Source organism: Bactrocera latifrons, unplaced genomic scaffold (genome assembly GCF_001853355.1).
Source record: "Bactrocera latifrons isolate USDA-ARS-PBARC rearing strain unplaced genomic scaffold, ASM185335v1 scaffold_50, whole genome shotgun sequence".
Taxonomy (NCBI): domain Eukaryota; kingdom Metazoa; phylum Arthropoda; class Insecta; order Diptera; family Tephritidae; genus Bactrocera; species Bactrocera latifrons.
Window position 1 is genome coordinate 1,559,726 of NW_017537157.1, and position 19,614 is coordinate 1,579,339.

At 38.7% G+C, this 19,614-nt stretch overlaps 4 protein-coding genes across 4 annotated transcripts in view; 3 read left to right on the forward strand and 1 right to left on the reverse strand.

Moving 5' to 3' along the window:
- Positions 1-1,315, forward strand: part of LOC108973773 (sodium channel protein Nach) — a 4,183-nt gene extending 2,868 nt beyond the window's left edge. The window contains exons 5-8 of the mRNA XM_018941249.1: positions 173-258; positions 379-747; positions 909-1,015; positions 1,173-1,315. Of these exons, the coding sequence (XP_018796794.1) occupies positions 173-258; positions 379-747; positions 909-1,015; positions 1,173-1,315 (705 nt within the window). The remainder of the gene's footprint in view (positions 1-172; positions 259-378; positions 748-908; positions 1,016-1,172) is intronic.
- A 2,321-nt stretch (positions 1,316-3,636) lies between these two features.
- Positions 3,637-9,101, forward strand: LOC108973774. Its single transcript, XM_018941250.1, has 3 exons — positions 3,637-3,852; positions 3,946-4,087; positions 7,250-9,101. Exons 1-3 carry the CDS (start codon positions 3,637-3,639, stop codon positions 8,176-8,178), a joined length of 1,287 nt encoding a protein of 428 aa, XP_018796795.1. The 3' UTR covers positions 8,179-9,101.
- A 2,750-nt stretch (positions 9,102-11,851) lies between these two features.
- On the forward strand, positions 11,852-16,516 carry LOC108973823. Its single transcript, XM_018941316.1, has 4 exons — positions 11,852-12,210; positions 13,946-14,093; positions 14,306-14,580; positions 15,823-16,516. The coding sequence occupies exons 1-4, from the start codon at positions 12,007-12,009 to the stop codon at positions 16,459-16,461; spliced, it is 1,266 nt and encodes a 421-aa protein (XP_018796861.1). The 5' UTR covers positions 11,852-12,006; the 3' UTR covers positions 16,462-16,516.
- Positions 16,476-19,185, reverse strand: LOC108973822. Its single transcript, XM_018941315.1, has 4 exons — positions 18,981-19,185; positions 18,765-18,915; positions 18,429-18,706; positions 16,476-17,174 (listed from the first exon to the last, which is right to left on the reverse strand). Exons 1-4 carry the CDS (start codon positions 19,173-19,175, stop codon positions 16,518-16,520), a joined length of 1,281 nt encoding a protein of 426 aa, XP_018796860.1. The 5' UTR covers positions 19,176-19,185; the 3' UTR covers positions 16,476-16,517.
- Between the last annotated feature and the right edge of the window lie 429 nt (positions 19,186-19,614).

Here is a 19,614-nt window from a genome sequence, read left to right on the forward strand (position 1 = left end):
CAAAAAGGTATAGCATGACCCGGTGCGACGAATAAAACTAGAACTACGCGCTCTCAGCGCCAACTAGCGAAAATACCGCAAGACTTTTTTGACAAACAATATATCTCACCCTGTACTTTTGAAGTATAAATTTTCTCACTCATTTATATTCTCTGTTATTATTGAATTTAAGGTTTTTATTCTTGGTGAGGAGGAGGTGCCCACTTTTGTTACACCGAAAACGGATTACCTATTGGTTGGGCCGTATGTGTCATTTGTGTAAGTTTATCATTTAAAATATATTTTATGTATATAAATCACTTCCTCATCACATTTTTTTATAATATCTCTTAAAAAATTAAAAGATAAATAAACAGTTTAACAATCTTTCCCTCTTAGTCGCCACATATCCAAGCGCGATATTCAAAACGACGATCAAATTCGTGCAACGAGTGTGGCTCAGCGCAATTGTCGCTTTAGCGATGAAAATAATTTGGATGTACACCGTTACTATAGTTATTCCGCTTGCACGGTGCAGTGTCGCAAGGATCGCCAGATAGAATTCTGTAACTGCTCCAGTCATCTTTCACCGAACACACCAGATTGGCAGATGTGCAATATGGATGGGCTGGAGTGTTTGAATCGCAATTATGAAGATTTATCGGTAATCATTGCCAAGTGGTCGCGTGGACGCAAGGGGCTGGTATGTGATTGTCTGCCCTCCTGCACAGAAGTTGACATTTCTACTGTGCATGACAGCAAAGAAAAGTAAACAATATGTAAATATTACAACCCAGTTAGCATTTGACAGGTAGTGGAAAGTGTGTTTAGACATTCCTACTGTATGCAATTCTGCTTTCAAATGCCGACTGGGAAAGCTTACAGTGATTCCTCCAAAAGTTATACTTAAATAAATACTTTCAATACAGCATTTTTGAGAATCAGAATCCATTGGCAAAAGTTGAGATTTCGCTCATTGAATTGCCCACAGAGCGCTATAAACGAAATGTTGTGCGTGGAAAGTTGGATCTAGTGGGTATGTGATTTATGTATTTTCATTGATTTACAAGTATATGTATATGACTTTATTTATGGTTGTCTCTCTCTTACACAAGTCTACACAGTTCTCTTTGCAATCTGTATATATGATTCAAAGTAAATGACAATTCTTCAATTTATTGCAATTATTTCAGTATCAATTGGCGGCACTACCGGCCTTTTCGTTGGCGCCAGTCTCTTGAGCTTCGTGGAGATTATTTATTACATTACAATACGCCCTTATGGCACCATGCTGTCGGAGAAGCGACAATTGCGTCGAAAGATGCAGTTTTCATAAAAAGCAACTGCTGAAGTGATGACTAATGCAAACACAGACATCTCATGCCGCTTTACTTTGCCTTTTGATTTCATAAGTACATTTCTGAATCACTAATTTCAGGCGATATTAATAAATAAAGTCACTTTAGCTTCAAGAAATAGATGTATGATTTTTGCAGCATTGAAAACAGTAGAAATACCTATTTGAATTAGAGTGTTTCGTAAGCTGGAAATAAATAATATTTGGTTCTGGTCTGAAACTCTTCACACGTGCTTTTTTCCCAAGGCGCTGCTCATCTGTCGGAGTCACTGATATCGGACAACTTTAACATGTGACTGCCATAAAGTCTGACAGACCCAAATCTCCATGGAAATTTTTTAATCAACAAGATACCTTCACGAGATTTTGGTATGCCTTATTATCCAAAATAACGGTATAATCTCCGAAGAAAATTTTTCACTTGGACATATATTTGTCATTGAACTTCTAAAAGTGGATAAACAAATCTCATGGATCGACGTTTTGAGCTTACAACAAATAAAGGCAGTTAATATAAATACCATCCATTCCGCTAGGGTCTCTAAAAGTGTGTCTACCGAAATATTTCAATTTCAGTCTGGAAAAACAAGGGCAATAGGGATGAAATTGACAAGATGATTCGCTATCCTCCAAACAGCTTTGGCAAAGAACTTCGACAAAATATGCAGTTGCACTGCATGTAAAGCTATTAGACAGTGTCCAGTCAGAACACCAACAATCGGAGGACCTCTTATGGTCTAGTCTCACACGTTCTTGTTGTCGACCAACACTTGATGATCTTACTGGAGAACCTAAAGGTCCAAGGCCAGAACTCATAAACACATCGGGAAACCGACCACATTTCTATTGGATGAAATTGGGGAAATCCTACCCCCTTAAGGAAGCTCACAGCTTACGCAGTTTAAAGCAGTCTAATACGGAAGAAGTTTGCAGCTATTGGTAAAGAGGTCATGCACTGTCTAATTAGTTTACTCGGCTATTGGAGTGAACGCACACCTCTATGAAGAAAGCTGAACCCTCACCGTCGCTTGTAAGACTCCGAAGTGGTCAGGCAGTCTGAAACTTAAGCTGCAGAGAGCTTCCGATAGAAGACTCCTAATATTACCTTCCATATTTACTTCGGTTCATCCATAAAATTCTTATCCAATGGCTTCTTCCCACCCACAAATCCCTCGCAGATGTGTGAGAAGAGAAGAAACTGCGATTCAGTGTTTTTCTCTTATATAAACAGTTTCACTAAGTCTAACAGCTGTCTTCGTCGCCAAGTACCTACCAGCTATGTCTACAAGTTCAACTTGTGAAATGACATGGACTGCCTTTAATGGGGTTGTCCGTAGTGCACCATAGACGCCGAGGAGTGAATTTCTTTGAACACGCTCCCTCGGCATAGCAAGTGCGGTTTTTCCGATCGCCCTCCACCAAACACCGACCCCATAAAACATTTTTGCCTCAACTACGCTTTCACATCAGATCGTCAATTTTGGTGAGAGGTCCCTCCTCTTCCCAATTGCTTCTCTATAACAGTATAAAGCGACCGATGTCTTCTTCATTCTTTTGATATTTAGTTTCTATGAGAGCTTCCTATTCAGAATAAGCGCAAGTATCCTCTCCACTGGTTGAAAAATAGAGCCTCCCAATAACGGGAGAGTACTCTCAGGGATTTTCCATCTTCTAGTAAATAAAACATCTCTTTATTGGTGTAGACACCGCACCAGCCGTTTTTCCTTTTCGCTGTTTGGCACAAATTAAAGTCTCCACCTCTTCCTCTGCTTTCCCGACGGGTACTGCGTCGAATACATTCAGAAATAGAGTGTTCTCATCCATTCGGACGACATGACCTGGCCGGCGTAGTAAGTAAATCCACTCTGTTTCATTTGGATTTATGCACCTAGTCATCGAACAAGAGACAAACCAAAGTTCACTTACCTATATGTGCATGTAAGTTTCTTATCAAACCAGCGAAATGCAATTAGAAACTAACAAAATAAAAACAGCTGTATTAAACGCCATATATACGTACACATGTGCATATGTATGTGCTCGCATATGTAAATATCTGAATCTAAGAGTGAATATGTAGGTAGCACTTATTGCTCGATAAAAATCGGCGGCGGACAGTTGACTCGAGAAGCTGTACGAATTTGGACGGTCGCCAAAACCTAGAGCAGCTAAATAAAATAGAATAACAACTTGTAACGCTGAAGCAGTGGGAATCAACGCAAAAGTGGATTTATTTATTTTTACAATAACAAAAAAAAAATATTTTTAGTGTTACATAAATAACAAGAAAAACGAAAATTATGACTGAGTTAGACAAAATTGCTCCAACTGCAGCCATAAAGCTGCTAACAAACGCCGAATGCCAACAAATTATTGAGAAAGCCCGCGCAACGGACTCCAAGTTGCAGCTAGAAGACTTTCTACTGACGCCAGCCAAGAATGCTAGTGGTTATCTTGGCGAATACTATCATCTGCTCGTGCAGTACAGCGTCGCTGAGCCGGATGAAAACAAAAATGTAAGTTTTGGCATTAATAGCCAAATGTGTGACATACTTTTAGGCTGAAAGCGTGCGAACTTATTTTTACATATGTTGTTTCTGAAATCATAGCTGACTGTTGGGCGCGAAATGTGCGAACTGCATGCTTTCGTCAAACGTGTGCCACAGGCCAGCGCAGAGCCAGAGAAGGAGGCAATATTCAGAAAGGAGGCGGCATTGTATACAACACTCTTGCAGCAGTTAAGGAAATACTGTGAGTAACTATTTCACTTCACTTAATATTAAGACTGGAGCCACTGTTATTTCAAAAACACAGTCTTCTTTGAGCAACTGAAAATTATTAAATTATATTTAGAGATTTGTCAGAGGATTCTTTACTGTAAATTCTTCCATCACACAACTCACTTTTCCGAAATTTTCTTGAAATCTGTAACGCAAGTAAATGATAAAGAAATTTTGATTTCCTTCATTACTCATACGCCTTGGCACAGCTGTTTGCGCTGGCGTATGAGTAATTCTCTTGATCGTAATTGAGCAACTTATAACCACTTGCAAATTACTAAATGGGAGAACATTGCCAAAAAAACGCATAAAAGTGAAAAGAAGTGAACTTCTGTTGCACTGAAGCTAAAAGGTCAAATGGAAAGCCCTACTACAGCAAAACATATTTTTTGGCAAAATTCGTTTTTTTTTTTTATTCAACATCCCTGCAAGGGTGATACACTACAATAACTACTCGTACTAAGCTACCCTCCAACTTTTCGATATAATTTTTTTATTATGATTTGCCCTTCGCTTCCAAATATACCTTAATTTCGGCGATCACCTCTTCATTCGACGAAAATTTCTTTCAAATAACCGCTAGGTGCCAAATCTAGAGAATATGGTGAATGAGGAGGCAATTCGAAGTCCAATTCATGGATTCTTTCCACCGTTTCCACTAACGTGTGACACAGTGTATAGTCATGGTGAAACAAAACTTTATTTTTTTTCAAATGCGGAAGTTTTTCGGCGATTTCGTCCTTCAAATGGTCCAATATTCTTTCCTTTTTCAAGATAGTCAACAAAAACTATTCCAAGCGCATCCCAAAATGCAACGCCATAACTATGCCAGCCGACTAAACGGATTCATCGTGTGCAGTCCACTCGAATGACCAACGGAGTGAAATTATGGAGCGATGTTTCATATATTGTCACATATCGATACGAAAGCTCGAGTTTATTACGCTTGAGCATCTTCAAACGCTGTTCCGAGTCATCAACTCGTCGTTGTTTTTGGTCAAAAGTGTGCTGTTGCAGCACCCACTTTGCACAGAGCTTTCTCATACTCAAATATTTGTGAATGATGTGATGTACACGATCAGTTAATATCTTTAGAGTGTCTGCTATCTCGAACAACTTCACTTTATTGGCATCCGAAATTATGTTGTAATCTTTTTTGATATTTTCGTGGGTGTCAACGTCGTTTGGACGTCCACTCCGTTCTCCGTTGTCAGTGATAATTTCACCACGTCTGTACTTAGCATACCAATCCTTGATGATTGAATTTCCTAAGTCTGTGTCCAGAAACTCGTTACCAAGCCAATTTTTTGCTTCAACTGTATTCTTTTCCTTCAAAAACCTATATTTTTTCAACATTCGCAATTCCTTTTTATCCATTATTTCACAATAACAAAAGTAAAATAAAGAAAAAAATTCTTCTGAGACTCCACCGTTGCCCCAGAAATTAATCCATGCCAAATTTTTTGATAAAAGATAAAAAAGTTTTCTATGCAAGGACTTTATTCCAATTGTTTACTTTGTATGACAGCTATATGGTACAGTTGTCCGATATAAGATCTAGTATGTCAATGTCGTCGTATATCTCGTTCCATCGAATGCGATATTCGCCGTGAGCAATGCGTATATGACCAACAGTCTTCAACAAAACTCTTCTCTCGAAAACTCTTAGCGCCGACTGATGAAATGTTGTCATCGTCCATGCCATGATGTTGAGTGACTTGACGAGTTTGGTCATTGTTCGCCGAGAGAGGACTTAACTTCCCAATTGTCTACGTGAGATTTCGAGGCTGACTTTGTTGTATTAACAGTATACTGGTTCCAAGGTTGACGAGATTATCTACGACTTTGAAGTTATGACTGTCAACAGTGACGTAGGATACGCTTGTTTCATCGCTACGCCGAAATCATTCCGATCCGGAGGTGTGAGTGGTCATATGAGAAGATCAATTTTTTTTATAAAAAGAATAGGAGCTGCCACTGGTTCAACATCGTATATTTCTGCCAATATTTTGCCATACTCTAGGTAGTCGATGTAGAAGCTGGTTTCCAAAGTAAAGTGGACCATAAAAAAACAGAACAAATGGTTTTTCCAGCAAAATCAACTTATTTTATTCAAAATAGTCTATTTCTGTTTCATTACAGCTTTTTGCACGGTCCAAAAGCATGTCGAACGAGTGGCCGCCAGTATGCCGATGCAAGCCTTTTGAATGGCCTGTACGTCTGCATAACGCTTTCCTTTCATGGGCAAATGCATTTCTCCGAAAAGGAAGAAGTCGCACGGTGCCATAACAGGTGAATACGGGAAGTGATCAATGGTTAAAATGTGATTTTTGGTCAAATAATCGTCCTTCGATTGTTGGATTCTGAGCAATTTTTGATCGTCAGTCAATTGGTGCGGAACACACCTTTCGGAAGACCAAATGTTCGGTCAAAATTTGATAAATCGATGTTTTCGAGATGTTCAATTCCATTTAATTTCAATGCTGATTTTTGATGTTGATAAATTCACGCACAGTTTCGATGGAATTTCCGGTGATCACGGTTTTTGATTGACTCACATGTTGTTCACCATTTATGTCCTCATGACCACTTTGAAAACGTTGAAAATACTCATGCAATCTGCTACGTGATAGGCAACCACCGTCATAAACTTGTTTCATCCATTGAAACTTTTCGGTAAAAGTTGTACCAATTTTAAAACAAAATTTAATGTTGGCTCTTTGTTCGAAGCTCATTTTCGCACCAATAACACAAACATACTGACACTTAAAACGCATTAAATTTACTTCCAATCAGTGAAATGTCATAAAATTTTGGCCGGACAATCGATAAAGATAGCAGATTCAAACACACCTGTCGACATTCAAATTTCAAAAATTCTGTTTACTTTCGAGCGCTCCTTGTAGATGAAAACGTTGTGAATTCAAGAAAAAGTTACAATTACCTTTTCATTGGTTGGTAAATATCAAAGCGTTCTGCGCTGTATATGAAGTAATTTCATACCAAATAAATATCTAAGATTTAAATTAGAAATCACCTCGAGATATTGATATTGTCTTTTGCTCCAGTTAGTACTTTATTCTCATGTGCGACAGTTGTTGTTAATGTGATATCATTTCTCCTTTTTTTACAGCCACTGTTGCTTGGTCGCCCCGCTGCTACTATGCACGCGACGATCTCATTGTTCTGGAAGACTTGGAAAAATTGGGTTATGCCTTGTATCCCAGCACCGAAGCATGTCTTCCTAAACACTATTTGCGTAAGGTGCTACGAACTTTAGCTGCACAGCACGCATCCAGTTTAGCGCTCGAACAAATAGAAGGCGTTTGTATTGGTGACATCTACCCACAATTAGACGAAGAGATCACTGTGTCACAACTTGTGCCGTGGTATACCACGGGGTTACGTGCCATTCGCGCTTTGGTTACATCACAATTAGAAGCGCAACCTACTTTTGTTCGGGAAACCATTGAAGCGCGTTTTGTGACTGCCATTGCAAGCGTGTATGGCATGATCAATAGCTCTACTAAGTACTGGAATGTGCTTTGCCATCGCGACATTTGGCGCGGTAATGTCTTCTTTAGCGACAACACTGTGGCCACTTCGAGTGCGAACGAGTACTCGGTAATGTTCGTGGACTATCAAACTGCGCGCTACTGTCCGCCTGCTATCGATCTGATATACATACTGTTTATGAACCTAGATAAGGCTACAAGAAAAGCGGAAGAAATGGAGTATTTGCGGTTTTATTACGATTATCTGGAAAGCGATTGCGTCGCCAATGGCTTTGAGCAGACTGATGTGCCGTTCTCTTTTTCCGATTTAATGACATCTTATTGGGAATTTCAGTTTTTCGGTTTGCTTTACAGAGCGATCGCCAGTACAATTCTGAATGTTCCACGTGCGATTGTAACCAATTTTTACGTTCATGTGGAACGCACTGATGCAGTGTTAAAACTGATGGCAGACTGTCCCGACTTCAGAAAGTATATGGCGGAACAGATTTGTGATATATTGCAGTTTTTGAGCGAAGAAAGCTATGATAGAACTAGTCGCTTTTGATATATTATAATCTTATAATACGAAATGTTCAGCACATAGAGGTATTTGGGTGACTACGATGCAGATCAATAACTGACAAAATACCGAGTAGGGTATATAAAGTTTGCCAAAATATTTCTAACACCCAAACAGAAACGGAGAAAACATGTATAGTAGAGTGTGTAGAGTGGGGAACTAAGTCGAGTTAGTGTTGTCCATCTGTCTGTCCGTCTATATAAACGCGAACTAGACCCTCAGTTTCTAAGATATCGATCTGAAATTTGGCAACGTCATTTTCTTACGAAGAAGCTGCTCATTTGCCGAAGTCGCCGATGTCAGACTTGAACGAACTTAATGATCAAAATCTAGAAACAACAAGTTATCTTCACGAAATTTGACATGGATTATTGTCCACAGCAACGGTGCATTCTCAGAAAAAATTATTCAAATCGGACCACCATAGCATATAAAGCGGGTTTCAATAAAAACGCTACAAATAAGCCGATACTGCTGCAATTTTACATTCGATATTCATACAAAGTTCATTAATCGTCACTGGCTTGTTGGCATAAATCATAGACTTGACGTAACCCCACAGAAAATAGTCTAACGGCGTCAAATGGCACGACCATCCGGCCACTTGACTGCGCTATTTTGTTAGATAACACGTTCCCCTAATTCGGTTTCCAACAAATCGATTGTGATATTCGCTGTGTGGCTTCGTCTTGTTGGAATCATGTATTTTCCAAGTCCATCATCCAATTCGGACCAAAAATATTCGGTTATCATTCATCGGTAGCGATTCCCACCCACAGTAACGTGTAGGTCTTGATCATCACGGAAGAAGTACAAAGAAGAACGATTTTGTACTGCGCCTGTGGATTCAAATTTGTCCACTAGACGGTCTATTGTTGATCTGACAGGACGATTATGACGACCATAAATTGGACGTAGCGCTGTTCAAGTTGAGGCCACTGACTCCGAATTTCGGTAGTAAATTTTTTATAATTTCGACTCGTCGTTGGATCGCATATCATTGCTTAATGAAATTGCAAAAAAATATATGGCGCCGTTTGCTGTCCCTATCAGTCTATTTGTGTAGTGTCCTTATTGAAAAACCCGTTAGCTCCTGTACAAAGTGATCGTTTAAAAGTCCAGTGCTTTGTTTTCGCATCGGGAGAGCCAAAATTAAGGTTTCTTCTTGTTTTTGTCTTGTCTTGTCTAGTCATATAATTAGTTCGGCATCTGTTTCTAAGTACGTTATCAGTATCTGAAGCTGCATATATAGTATACCTTCGATTTTAAGTACTGATTTGAGACTGAGAAATCTTGTTGTGCTTACTATTTAAATTGTTTTATAATGTTTGGAAAAAAATTTGGAAATTTTTTGTAAAAATTTATGTTTTTTACAAAAAATTTTAATCAGACTGAGTAGGCTGTGAACGGATATCTTGTAGTACAAGCTCGTATGTATACGAATTTATTGTAATTGTTTGTAATTTTATCTATTCCATTGATGGTTATCTACCTAGAGTTAGCAAAATATAAATATTGTTCTAGATAGTGATATATGGCATCCATAAAGTGTGCTTATTGTCAACTACTGATAAGAGCAACTCACCAACCTTTATCATGCAATAAAATAATACGATTTAATTACTTTTTTATTAATTATATTTATTACAATGTATCTCTGGGAGGGGCGGAGCAACTGTGTTGAGCTTTTTAAAGATATCTCAATTGCCAAATGACTTTTGGTGTGGTGTTGACTAATTTTACTTTCACCAAATAGATATTTAAATGGATGTATAGTATGTATAGAAAAGGGTATATAAAGTTTGTCACGAAGTTGGTAACACCCAGAAGGAAATGTCAAGACCCTATAAATAATATACACATACATAATAAATGATCAGCGTGACGAGTTCAGTCGACTTAGCGCTGTCCGGACGTCCCGAACTAATTTTCCAGTTCCCCAAGAACCTGCTCATTTATCAGAACCGTCGATATCGGACTAATATAGCATACAATACAAAATCAATGATAAAAATTCTTGCATGGAAACATTCTAAGATTTTACTGGCATCGTTAAACTGTTGGGAGATCAGTGAAAACCATTTTGAAAGATAATTTGACCTAAGAAAAATGAAAGCACAATTGGTTCCAACACCACAAAATTTTTTTTTTTTTTTTGAAAAACAGCGTTGCGTTAACGCATGTGAATGTCATGAAACGTACTATATTATAATTTATTGACGATGTGTCTTGTATCTAAGCTTATGACTCTGTATCAGGCGATTAATCGACCGCATCCGTCTTTGCGTGATGCTATTCGTAAAAAAGAGGCGGGAAATAAGGGCCGACGACTTTTGGTTTAAGCAACACGTTAATGCACCGCCGCATGCTACAATGATATTTCGTGAGTTTTTTTCTAAATTTACTATATTTTGGAAATTGACTTTAACAACTGTTTCGATGATTGGGAAAAAAAGTTGGCACAAGTGTATTGGGGTACTAGAATCGCTCTTTTTAAGAATTATTGAAATACATGTACTATTACCAACAAAATGAGGTAGCTCTATTTTTGGAAGCAGTCGATCTAACCATCAAAAATGGATCCAAAGACCGCATTTGTATATACGGAAATCTAAGTATGGCAGATGGCTGGGAACTCGCATAGATAAAGTTACAAAGAATCCACTTTCGGACCTTTAGTGTTACTAAGTTCTATTTTGCGTAAAAGTAGAAGCTTTTTTTCTGTCATCTGTTGATGGATGACCCAAGTAACTTTGCGATATGCCCGGTGGTACTGTTGATCGAGACCTGAGATGTGCTGAATGCTCTAAGCAGCTTAAAGAATAGCTGCACGGAGTGGCCCAGCTTGTCTACACTTTTATTTCCTTTTATTCCTATACCACTGGGTAGCCAGATGATAATAATCCAGTTACCTACATTTTATCTAGCAAAATCTAAGATAGGGAGACTTGGTCCACTTACTTGTCACCTTCTCTTATGCTCACAATATTAGTCAGAAAATAATTTAGTTCAAAGCTACCTTTTGTGTATGGATTATAGTAGAACAAACCGGCTCCTGTTCTGATTTCAACCTTTAACCCGCCGGTGAATATGTAGACATCGCTGGGGAAATTATCGATCACAGATCCATTCCTATTTACTGGTGTATAAAAAGGTTGTGTTTAATTTCTCATGAATCTTTTTTTTTCTCGGTCACATTACTAATTCAGTCTGAGTTCAGTCGAGTATGGTACCATATCCGTAGTGACACCTCATACTTCACTTGTATGTACCATATATTGGCTGGCATTCGGGGTTACTCATATGGTGTTTTTCCTTAGCGGTGACGAGGGCCAGCAGATATCAGTGGCACTAGTTTCCTAAGTTTTAATAAAGCCATATTAAATAAGTTGAAATTTCTTATTTGTGAGATATAAAATATTCATACTGAACACAATTTGAACCGATTCGTGGGAACAACTAATAACTGATCTTGCATATCCCTCGCTAAGATTCACTTGAAACTACAATAAACAAAACAAAAGTGATTACTTTCCTATTGACCCTCGTCTTTATAAACAAAAAAATTAGAAAAATCGCTCTTTATCTTCGGTTATAACTGATTAGTATAAGTAATGAGTAAACTAACCATATGATTTAGTTACCATTCGCTTGTGGAGACGCGACGACGACGTGAACATGCTTGTGAACTTTTTCTGATACAAGCGCAGAGTATACAAGTTAGTTTCACGGTACTCGTTGGTTTTGATTGCCATTCAGAGACTGCGAGCGCTTCAGTATCGTCGCACAATAGCTTTTGCAAAAGTGATAAAAATGAGTCCGACGACATCAACGCTCACGCGTGTTGATAAGCCAAATGAGCTCTTTTCACGCTCCGAAGTCGAGCAAATATTAAGCAATATAATGAACTCAAATGTAGCGGCTTCGTTGTTGGAATATAATGTGTCGCCAGAATGTGGACCAACTGGTTACTTAGGCGAATATTTTCATTTGGAATTAAAATACAAATTTCTAGAGGTAATGCCGTTTTGAGTGGCACTGACCTACGGGTAACTGCCGCACATAAAGGGTGTTTCATTTTGAAAAAGTGCTATTTTCAATGAAAAATTAAAATAATTATTTTTTTTTAGGAAACTTCGGAAGTCATATAAAGTTATAACGAGTCAATTGAAAAGTACCCGGCCTGTCACATAAATGACGCAATAATTATTTTTTTTTAGGAAACTTCGGAAGTCATATAAAGTTATAACGAGTCAATTGAAAAGTACCCGGCCTGTCACATAAATGACGCAACTATAATAGAATTAGATTATTCTTAGTTAGCCCTAACCTTTAAAAGACATGGCAAATTTAGTATTTGACAGCTCTCGAAACATTAGTGAATTACATAATTTTGAGTGAAGCAACTTCTGTTCTGAAAAAAAAAAAATTTATAAAAAAGAATTTCGCGTGCTGATAAAATATGACATGAACATGAAGGGATGAAATACTGTTGAAGCAAAAACTTGACTAGATAACGGGTTTACGGACACTCTCCCAAGAAAATTAAACATCAACGATTGATAGGTTAAGTTTAGACGTGGTGAAGTGAGCACCGAAAATTGTGAATGTTTTTACCGACGAAACCATCAACAAAGTCCACAAAATGATTTTGGATGGCGTAAAGTGAACTTGTTCGAGAAAGCAGGCACTCCAAAGATGTCAACTGAACGTGTTTATCGTGTCATTCAAGAATATTTGGATATGAGGAAGCTCTGTGCAAAGAGTTGAGGCGCGAGTTCACTTTGGACCAAAAACAACGACGAGTTGATGATTCAGAGCAAAGTTTAGAGCTGTGCACGAGTAGTAAATACGAGTTTTTGCATCGATATGTGACAATGGACGACACGTGACTCCATCATTTTACTCCGAAGTCCAATTCACGGTCATCCGAGTGGACTGCACACATTGAACGCGCTCCAAAGCGCGGCAAACCATAAAAGTTGGCTGGATATTATGGGTCTGTATCACGGGATATCTATGGAATAATTTGTATTGACTAACTTGAAAAAGGAAGGAGCAAAAGACACTAGCGACTATTACAAACTGTTACTGGACCCTTTAAAGGACAAAATCGCTGAAAAACAGTCGCATTTGAAGAAACAGAAAGTGTAGTTTCACCAAGACAATGCGACGTGTCACAAGTCAGTGAAAACGATGGGAAAATCCATGAATTGAACTTGGAATTGCTTTTGGATCCACTGTATTCTCCAGATCTGGACGCCAGCGACTATTTCTTGTTCTCAGATCTCCAAAGAATACCCGCTGGGAAAAGTTTTCATCGAATATAGAGGTGATCGTCGAAATAGAGACCTTTTTTGAAGCAAATGACATAACGTACTACAAAAAAATGGTACCAAAAAGTTAGAGGGTCGCTATAATCAGTGTATTGGACATACCAATTGATTTGCATATGTGGTTTAGTCGAGATTAACGTTTTTTCTTGTTTTGAAGCTCATTTTGACAGAAATAATGGTCACTTTATTTACTATTTCTATGAAAGTTCGACAGTTTTTTGTTGTTTATTTATTTGAAGCTGAAGAATATTTACTACTCAAAAAGTCCACACGCCTAACTCAACACGTATGAACTACATAAAATTCCGTTACATCTACATCACTAAAATTGGTGACGCCAATAATTAAATTCTCCACACATAAGCTCGTCTCTAGACTCATTAATTAAAAATTCCTAATTCTGATATTATTTCTAGTTAAATGATGCAATTCAAACAACGCGTGTGTTCGTTAAATCCTTGCCTTATCAAAATCCTAAGATGACAGCATTTATTGAAGCTTGTGGCATGCTTACCAAAGAGGCAGCGATCTACGAGCAACTCTTAAATGAGTTAAGAAAATTGAGTGAGTATAACAGGTATTTGGGTTTGTTGGAAAAAAACAACAATTGCAAATATCGATCCAACGAACTGATACATAAATTTTAGATTTATTATCTGCTGACTTCTTTTTATTGCCATTTATGCGTTATGTCTTGTGTTATCATTATCATTAATATTATTATGCCCATTAATAGAGATTTTTTATTATTTATGTATATCCGTTATCTTCTACAGCACCGTCGGTCTGGTGCGCTCAGTGCTACTTTACCCGCAGAGATCTGTTTGTCATGCAAAATATTGTCGATATGGGTTATGAGCCACTGTTGGACCCCGCGGAATTTCTCACACAAGCACAGATGGACGTGCTATTGAAAAGCTTAGCCATCATGCATGCTTATAGTATCACATACGAAACGCGAAATCAAGTCAATATCGGAGAGCAGCTACACGATGTGCTCAGAGAGATGACAGTTACACCAGATGTGGTTTTTTATACCGCGGGAGTGAGGGTAAGTGTTAAGTAGATAACTCAATCGCTCTTAGTGCTATATACCTTAGCGATTTTTTTGTTTTGAATAAAAAGAATATTTTCTAATTTTTTTGGGATGTTCAATGTATTTCAACATATTCTCAAAAAAAGTATAAGATATGCGGGATCCGCATATATCATTATTATTTCTCGTAGCAGCTTTAACAGCATTATAATAGTTAAGTTTTCTTAAATCATTCGCCTTTTGTAAGATATTTAGCAAAGATTCCTTTCCAAAGGGAGGAAACGTTATGGTCTCCGTACAAATTGTTCAGATCGGATAACTGTAGGATATAGTTGTCATATAAACTGAGCGACCTCACTTAAGTCCATGAATGGAAACATCTTTATTTGACAAGATAGCTTCACGAACGTCAGAGTAAATTATTATTACAAGGAGCGCTATAGGTTGGGGCAGGTTAGCTTATATTGGCCGGCTGTTGTTCTTGACGGAGGTTCAGTTTAATTCGGGCGGGAGTATTTGCCATACAGGACGTCAACGGCAAACTTAAAAAGCGACTTATTATATAATTTTGATAGTTCATATAGACCCTGGCGCTGCAAAGCTCCAAAATAGCTAAGGCGAGTCCTGGATAAGGGTGAACAGAAGCATGCCTACTTTCCAGCACCTTCCGCATGTATCGTCGTTACTTATGCCCATCCGGCTCGGATATGATACCAGTGGGTTGTGAACTGTCATTAGAGCAACAGACCTTTAGAGACCGTGTGAGTAAAAAGCACGTGTGTTTTACTTCTGATTTTAGCGATTCTTCATGTCATTAACGAATTCCAACTCAGCCTTATCAACCAGTTTTCTTAACGGATTCGACAACTAGATGAACGGCTTGAAAAATACTGCAGTACTAAGTCAGCTTGAAGGGTCGCCTCAGCTCCAGCTCCGAGCAATTGATTCCGGCACCTTCTCCATGGGCCATTTGTAGCCCGTCTGTGTAGATGTTATAAGTTTCGCTGCAGAGTCGCATAGGCGGAGTTTCTTGTGGGGAATTCACCTAAGACAGCCAACCTTGCAGACCATATTGCACGGAGCCTTTCTCTGCAGTTGCTGCCATTCAGCATGATCGATCAAAATCAAGACAAATATATTTTTCTTCCCTTTTTTGCTATAAAAGTTGCAATCTTGAAATATTTAATACTATATACTCGAACATATAGTATTTTGAGAATGAGTTATTCGAATATTATCAGTACTATTTTCTTGCAGGCCATCTTAGCTGTTGCCCGCGTCCATCCCGTTTACCAAAGCGAGACGTTGCAGAAGTTTATTGCCGAAGAGCTGCCGCTACACATGGACAGCGTATACGAAATGGTAAATCCATCCAAGAAATATCGGAATGTTTTTTGCCATCGCGATCTCTGGGGTGGCAATTTCTTTTTTAATAAATCGAAACCCGCTACAGAACCGGTCGTGCTCGTAGATTACCAACTGGCGCGCTATAGTGCACCTGCGATCGATGTGCTCATGGCCGTGTATATGAATATAACACCACAACAACGAAAAACGATGAAAGACTGGTGCTATGATAGCTACTATAATTACTTCGCTGAGGAGCTAAAGCAACAGGGTCTAACGGCAGCGGAGCAAATTAGTCGGAGCGAACTTGAGCAGTCGCTGAAAGAGTTGGAGCTCTTTGGCGCACTATACAACTGCATATCAGCGACGATACTGCGAGTACCGGGAGATTACTTAAAAGATTTGAAGTTGAATCATCCGGACGCTTTCCATCGCTATACAAATGTAGATCGAGTGGCAGAGGTGCTTGAGCTGCTTAAAATCGATAAGGCATTCCGAGATTATATTTTTGAGTGTGTTGATGAAATGATACGTTTGTTGTTGCTGTAGCAAGTGATGTAAATAAGAATATATGTAATATCATAAATTTAATAAAAATTAAAAAATTATTGACACAAATCTGGATTTTGTATTAAATGTTCGATGAGTTCTTCAATGGGCCACATAATCTTCGACTGGTAGGTGGGATCCATTTCCATGATACGTCGAAAAAACTCATCACGTTTCGTATTCATATAGTAGTCGAACTTTTCTTGCTCTTCTGCACGCCACTTATTAGACAAACCGTCTGGCATCATTGTCAGCGGCTTAGTAATGGCCATATTAACGAGTRCGGGCAAATGAGCACGACGTATATCTTCCAGCAGCTCTGCCTTAGTAATAATATCAGCCGGCAAATCCAACTCTGTGAAGCGCGCTTGCAACGCGGAAAAATAATGCTCGATGTACTCATTCATATGCAGCTTTCTTTCGCTCGCTGTGGTTTGGCCATACAAAAAGAATAGTAGGTCTAAGCCAGGCTGTGCATATCGGCTTTGTTGAAAGTCGACAATACAGCAAGCAGTTGGTTCATGCTTTGTGTTGAACTTGAAAAATATGTTGCGATCCCATGAGTCACGATGTAAGTAAACATTACGAGAAGTGATTGAGGGTTCCGTATACTTTTGCATGTCCATAAGCAGCGCAAAAAGCTTGTCATTGATGAGGGATTGTTTCTCTGGTGTTTGAAATTTTCCGTAATTTTTCGCAAGGAAAATTATTCCCTGAAAACAAAAGAATTTAAAATTTTTTAATCTGAGCAGTTAAATTTAGTTAATACTTCATAGTCAAGAAAAAGTTTTGACAAGTTAAGGGAACGTACTGTCATGCCATGAGAAAAGTCAATGTATATAGACGAAATTTTCTTTCTGGAAATGGTACTTTATAACAAAACTAATTAAGCGGGTGCTTCTCTAATGTGTCGTTTTCAATTAGACAACACTTTTTTTTTGGAGTTGGGCGTTTTGTCCAATTTTCGGTCTACATAATCGTCCAGCAGAGCCGATAGTTCGAGCACAAATGCCGGAATGAGTTCATCCCCAATTGCGAGCTGTGCCCATCCAGTTTAAGGAAGATTTGCGGAAGGATCGTGGTTTGAGGACTTACATAATCAAACTCGTGCAAGAATTGACGCCGAACACCCGTTAATCTGTTACCGGTCCGGCTTATTTCTTCCTTTATTCGCGTAGACAACGCTTACGTTCTCCACCTGGCGTTTCCAACGGACTGGTGGTCTTCCTCTGCTTCGCCCAGCGGGTACTTCGTCGAACACTCTGGAGTGTTTCCATTCGGAAGACATGACTCTCGAAAACTCGTAACATCGACTCATCAGATGTTGTCATCATCCATGCCTCTGCACCATATAGCATGCCGRGGATGATGAGTAACTTGTARAMTTGGGTCTTTATTCGTCGRGAKGARATTTTACTTCTTAACTGCCTACTCAGTYCGAAGTAGCACCTGTTGGCAAGAGTTATTGTGCTTTGGATTTAGAGGCTGAYATTGTTGTTGGTATTATTACCGGTTCCATGATAGATGAAATTATCTACGACTTCGAAGTTATGACTGTCAACAGTGGCGTGGAAGCCAAAGCACGCGATGAGACTCCGTGGCATCATCAAAGAGTCATTGTTTTGTATATTCTATGTGCAGAGTAAATCATTGGTCGAAATTTCTTCAAAAATGAAGCTGCCCATTAATGAGGAACGGATGGACGTTATTGAAGCACTATGAACTATTGGTTGAGCGTATTAACTCACTGGGACTTTGGCCTGTCATCCAAGCTCTATAATAGAATACTCGGCACGCTATTACTGACAAACGGCCCCAATAGCTGCAACAAGTGATCATCGAAACTTGTTCTTCTGGACTGGAATTTATTCGAGCTATCCGCGACAAGTCTTTCAATCGCAAGTCAAAAAAACACCCTTTRTATGTATATCTAAATATTGCTRCAACTGTGTTCAATYTCACTTTACCTTTGCGCCGGTGACGTACCACTCATTTTCTGCAATTAACAYCAGYTCAAATAGAGAATCCCCGAATTGCTTGCCAATATTGACGCCTTCCTTTTCCTCCCATGCAATGCTGCCGGCATGCAGCTGTGCCAAGTGCGTGAGAAATAGCTTGATATGCCTGTTCGTATATGGCTCATCGCTGGCCAGATGCCGATAGCCTAGATGGGCAGCGAAGAGATCCTCAAGCACCAACAAATCACCCCTCGTATAGTAGCATTCAGCAGACAGTTTTGTGGTGGCTGAGCGCAATTGGAAATAAGATTTCGAAATTGAAATGAAATGCCAAATTATACTCACCATACTTTTGTATGTTCGGCAAGATCGCTGTGTAGGCACAGATCTCTTTGCGAAAAAAATTCTTGCGCTCACACTCAGCACGTTGCAATTCATTTGAAACGGGCACCGATTTTACAAAACAACAAAGCTCTCGTATACCTTGTGGTGATTGCTGAGCATTTATGATTATAATAATATTTTTTTAAGAAATGCACTTTTACACAGCATTTTGCTTACCTCGTCTGCTATTTGCACTCGCAACTTGAAATATTCACCCATAAAACCCACGAGCTCGTTCGATCCCTTCTCAAGTGCATAGTTGACAATTTTTGTACTCTCTTCTGGGCTTAATTTCAGCGCATTTCTAACAACTTTTTCACATTCTTTGGCGCTTAAAATGTCAGCGACTTTCTCACTCATTTCATCCGGCATCTGTTCCCAACGCTCGCTAATTTCGAACTGCCGTTACTTAATGGATAGCAAGCGTTTCTCTGCCATTACAATATGACACTCACGATCGCTTTAGTTTTTTGCATATACATATAAAAATTAGTCTATTAGATGAGCACATACTAGTAAAGTTTTAAGTGCACTGCTATTGCTGCTACTAACTATCTTAATATTTAATATAAGATACTACATTTGCAGCGAGACCTTATCTCATTCCGCTATTTCAATCTACGAATTAGCTCCCGGCTTATCATTGTGTTTTGCTATTATTAGGAGTGCTTCAAAGTGACAAAACGTCTACAAAAGTTGTATCAACAAATTAAGTATCAGCAGAAATTATCATTTATATCAGTTAACTCTTAGAATACATGTCTCTTGAGTAGGTACTTATGCTGTAGTTGATCAGAAATGAAAATACAGA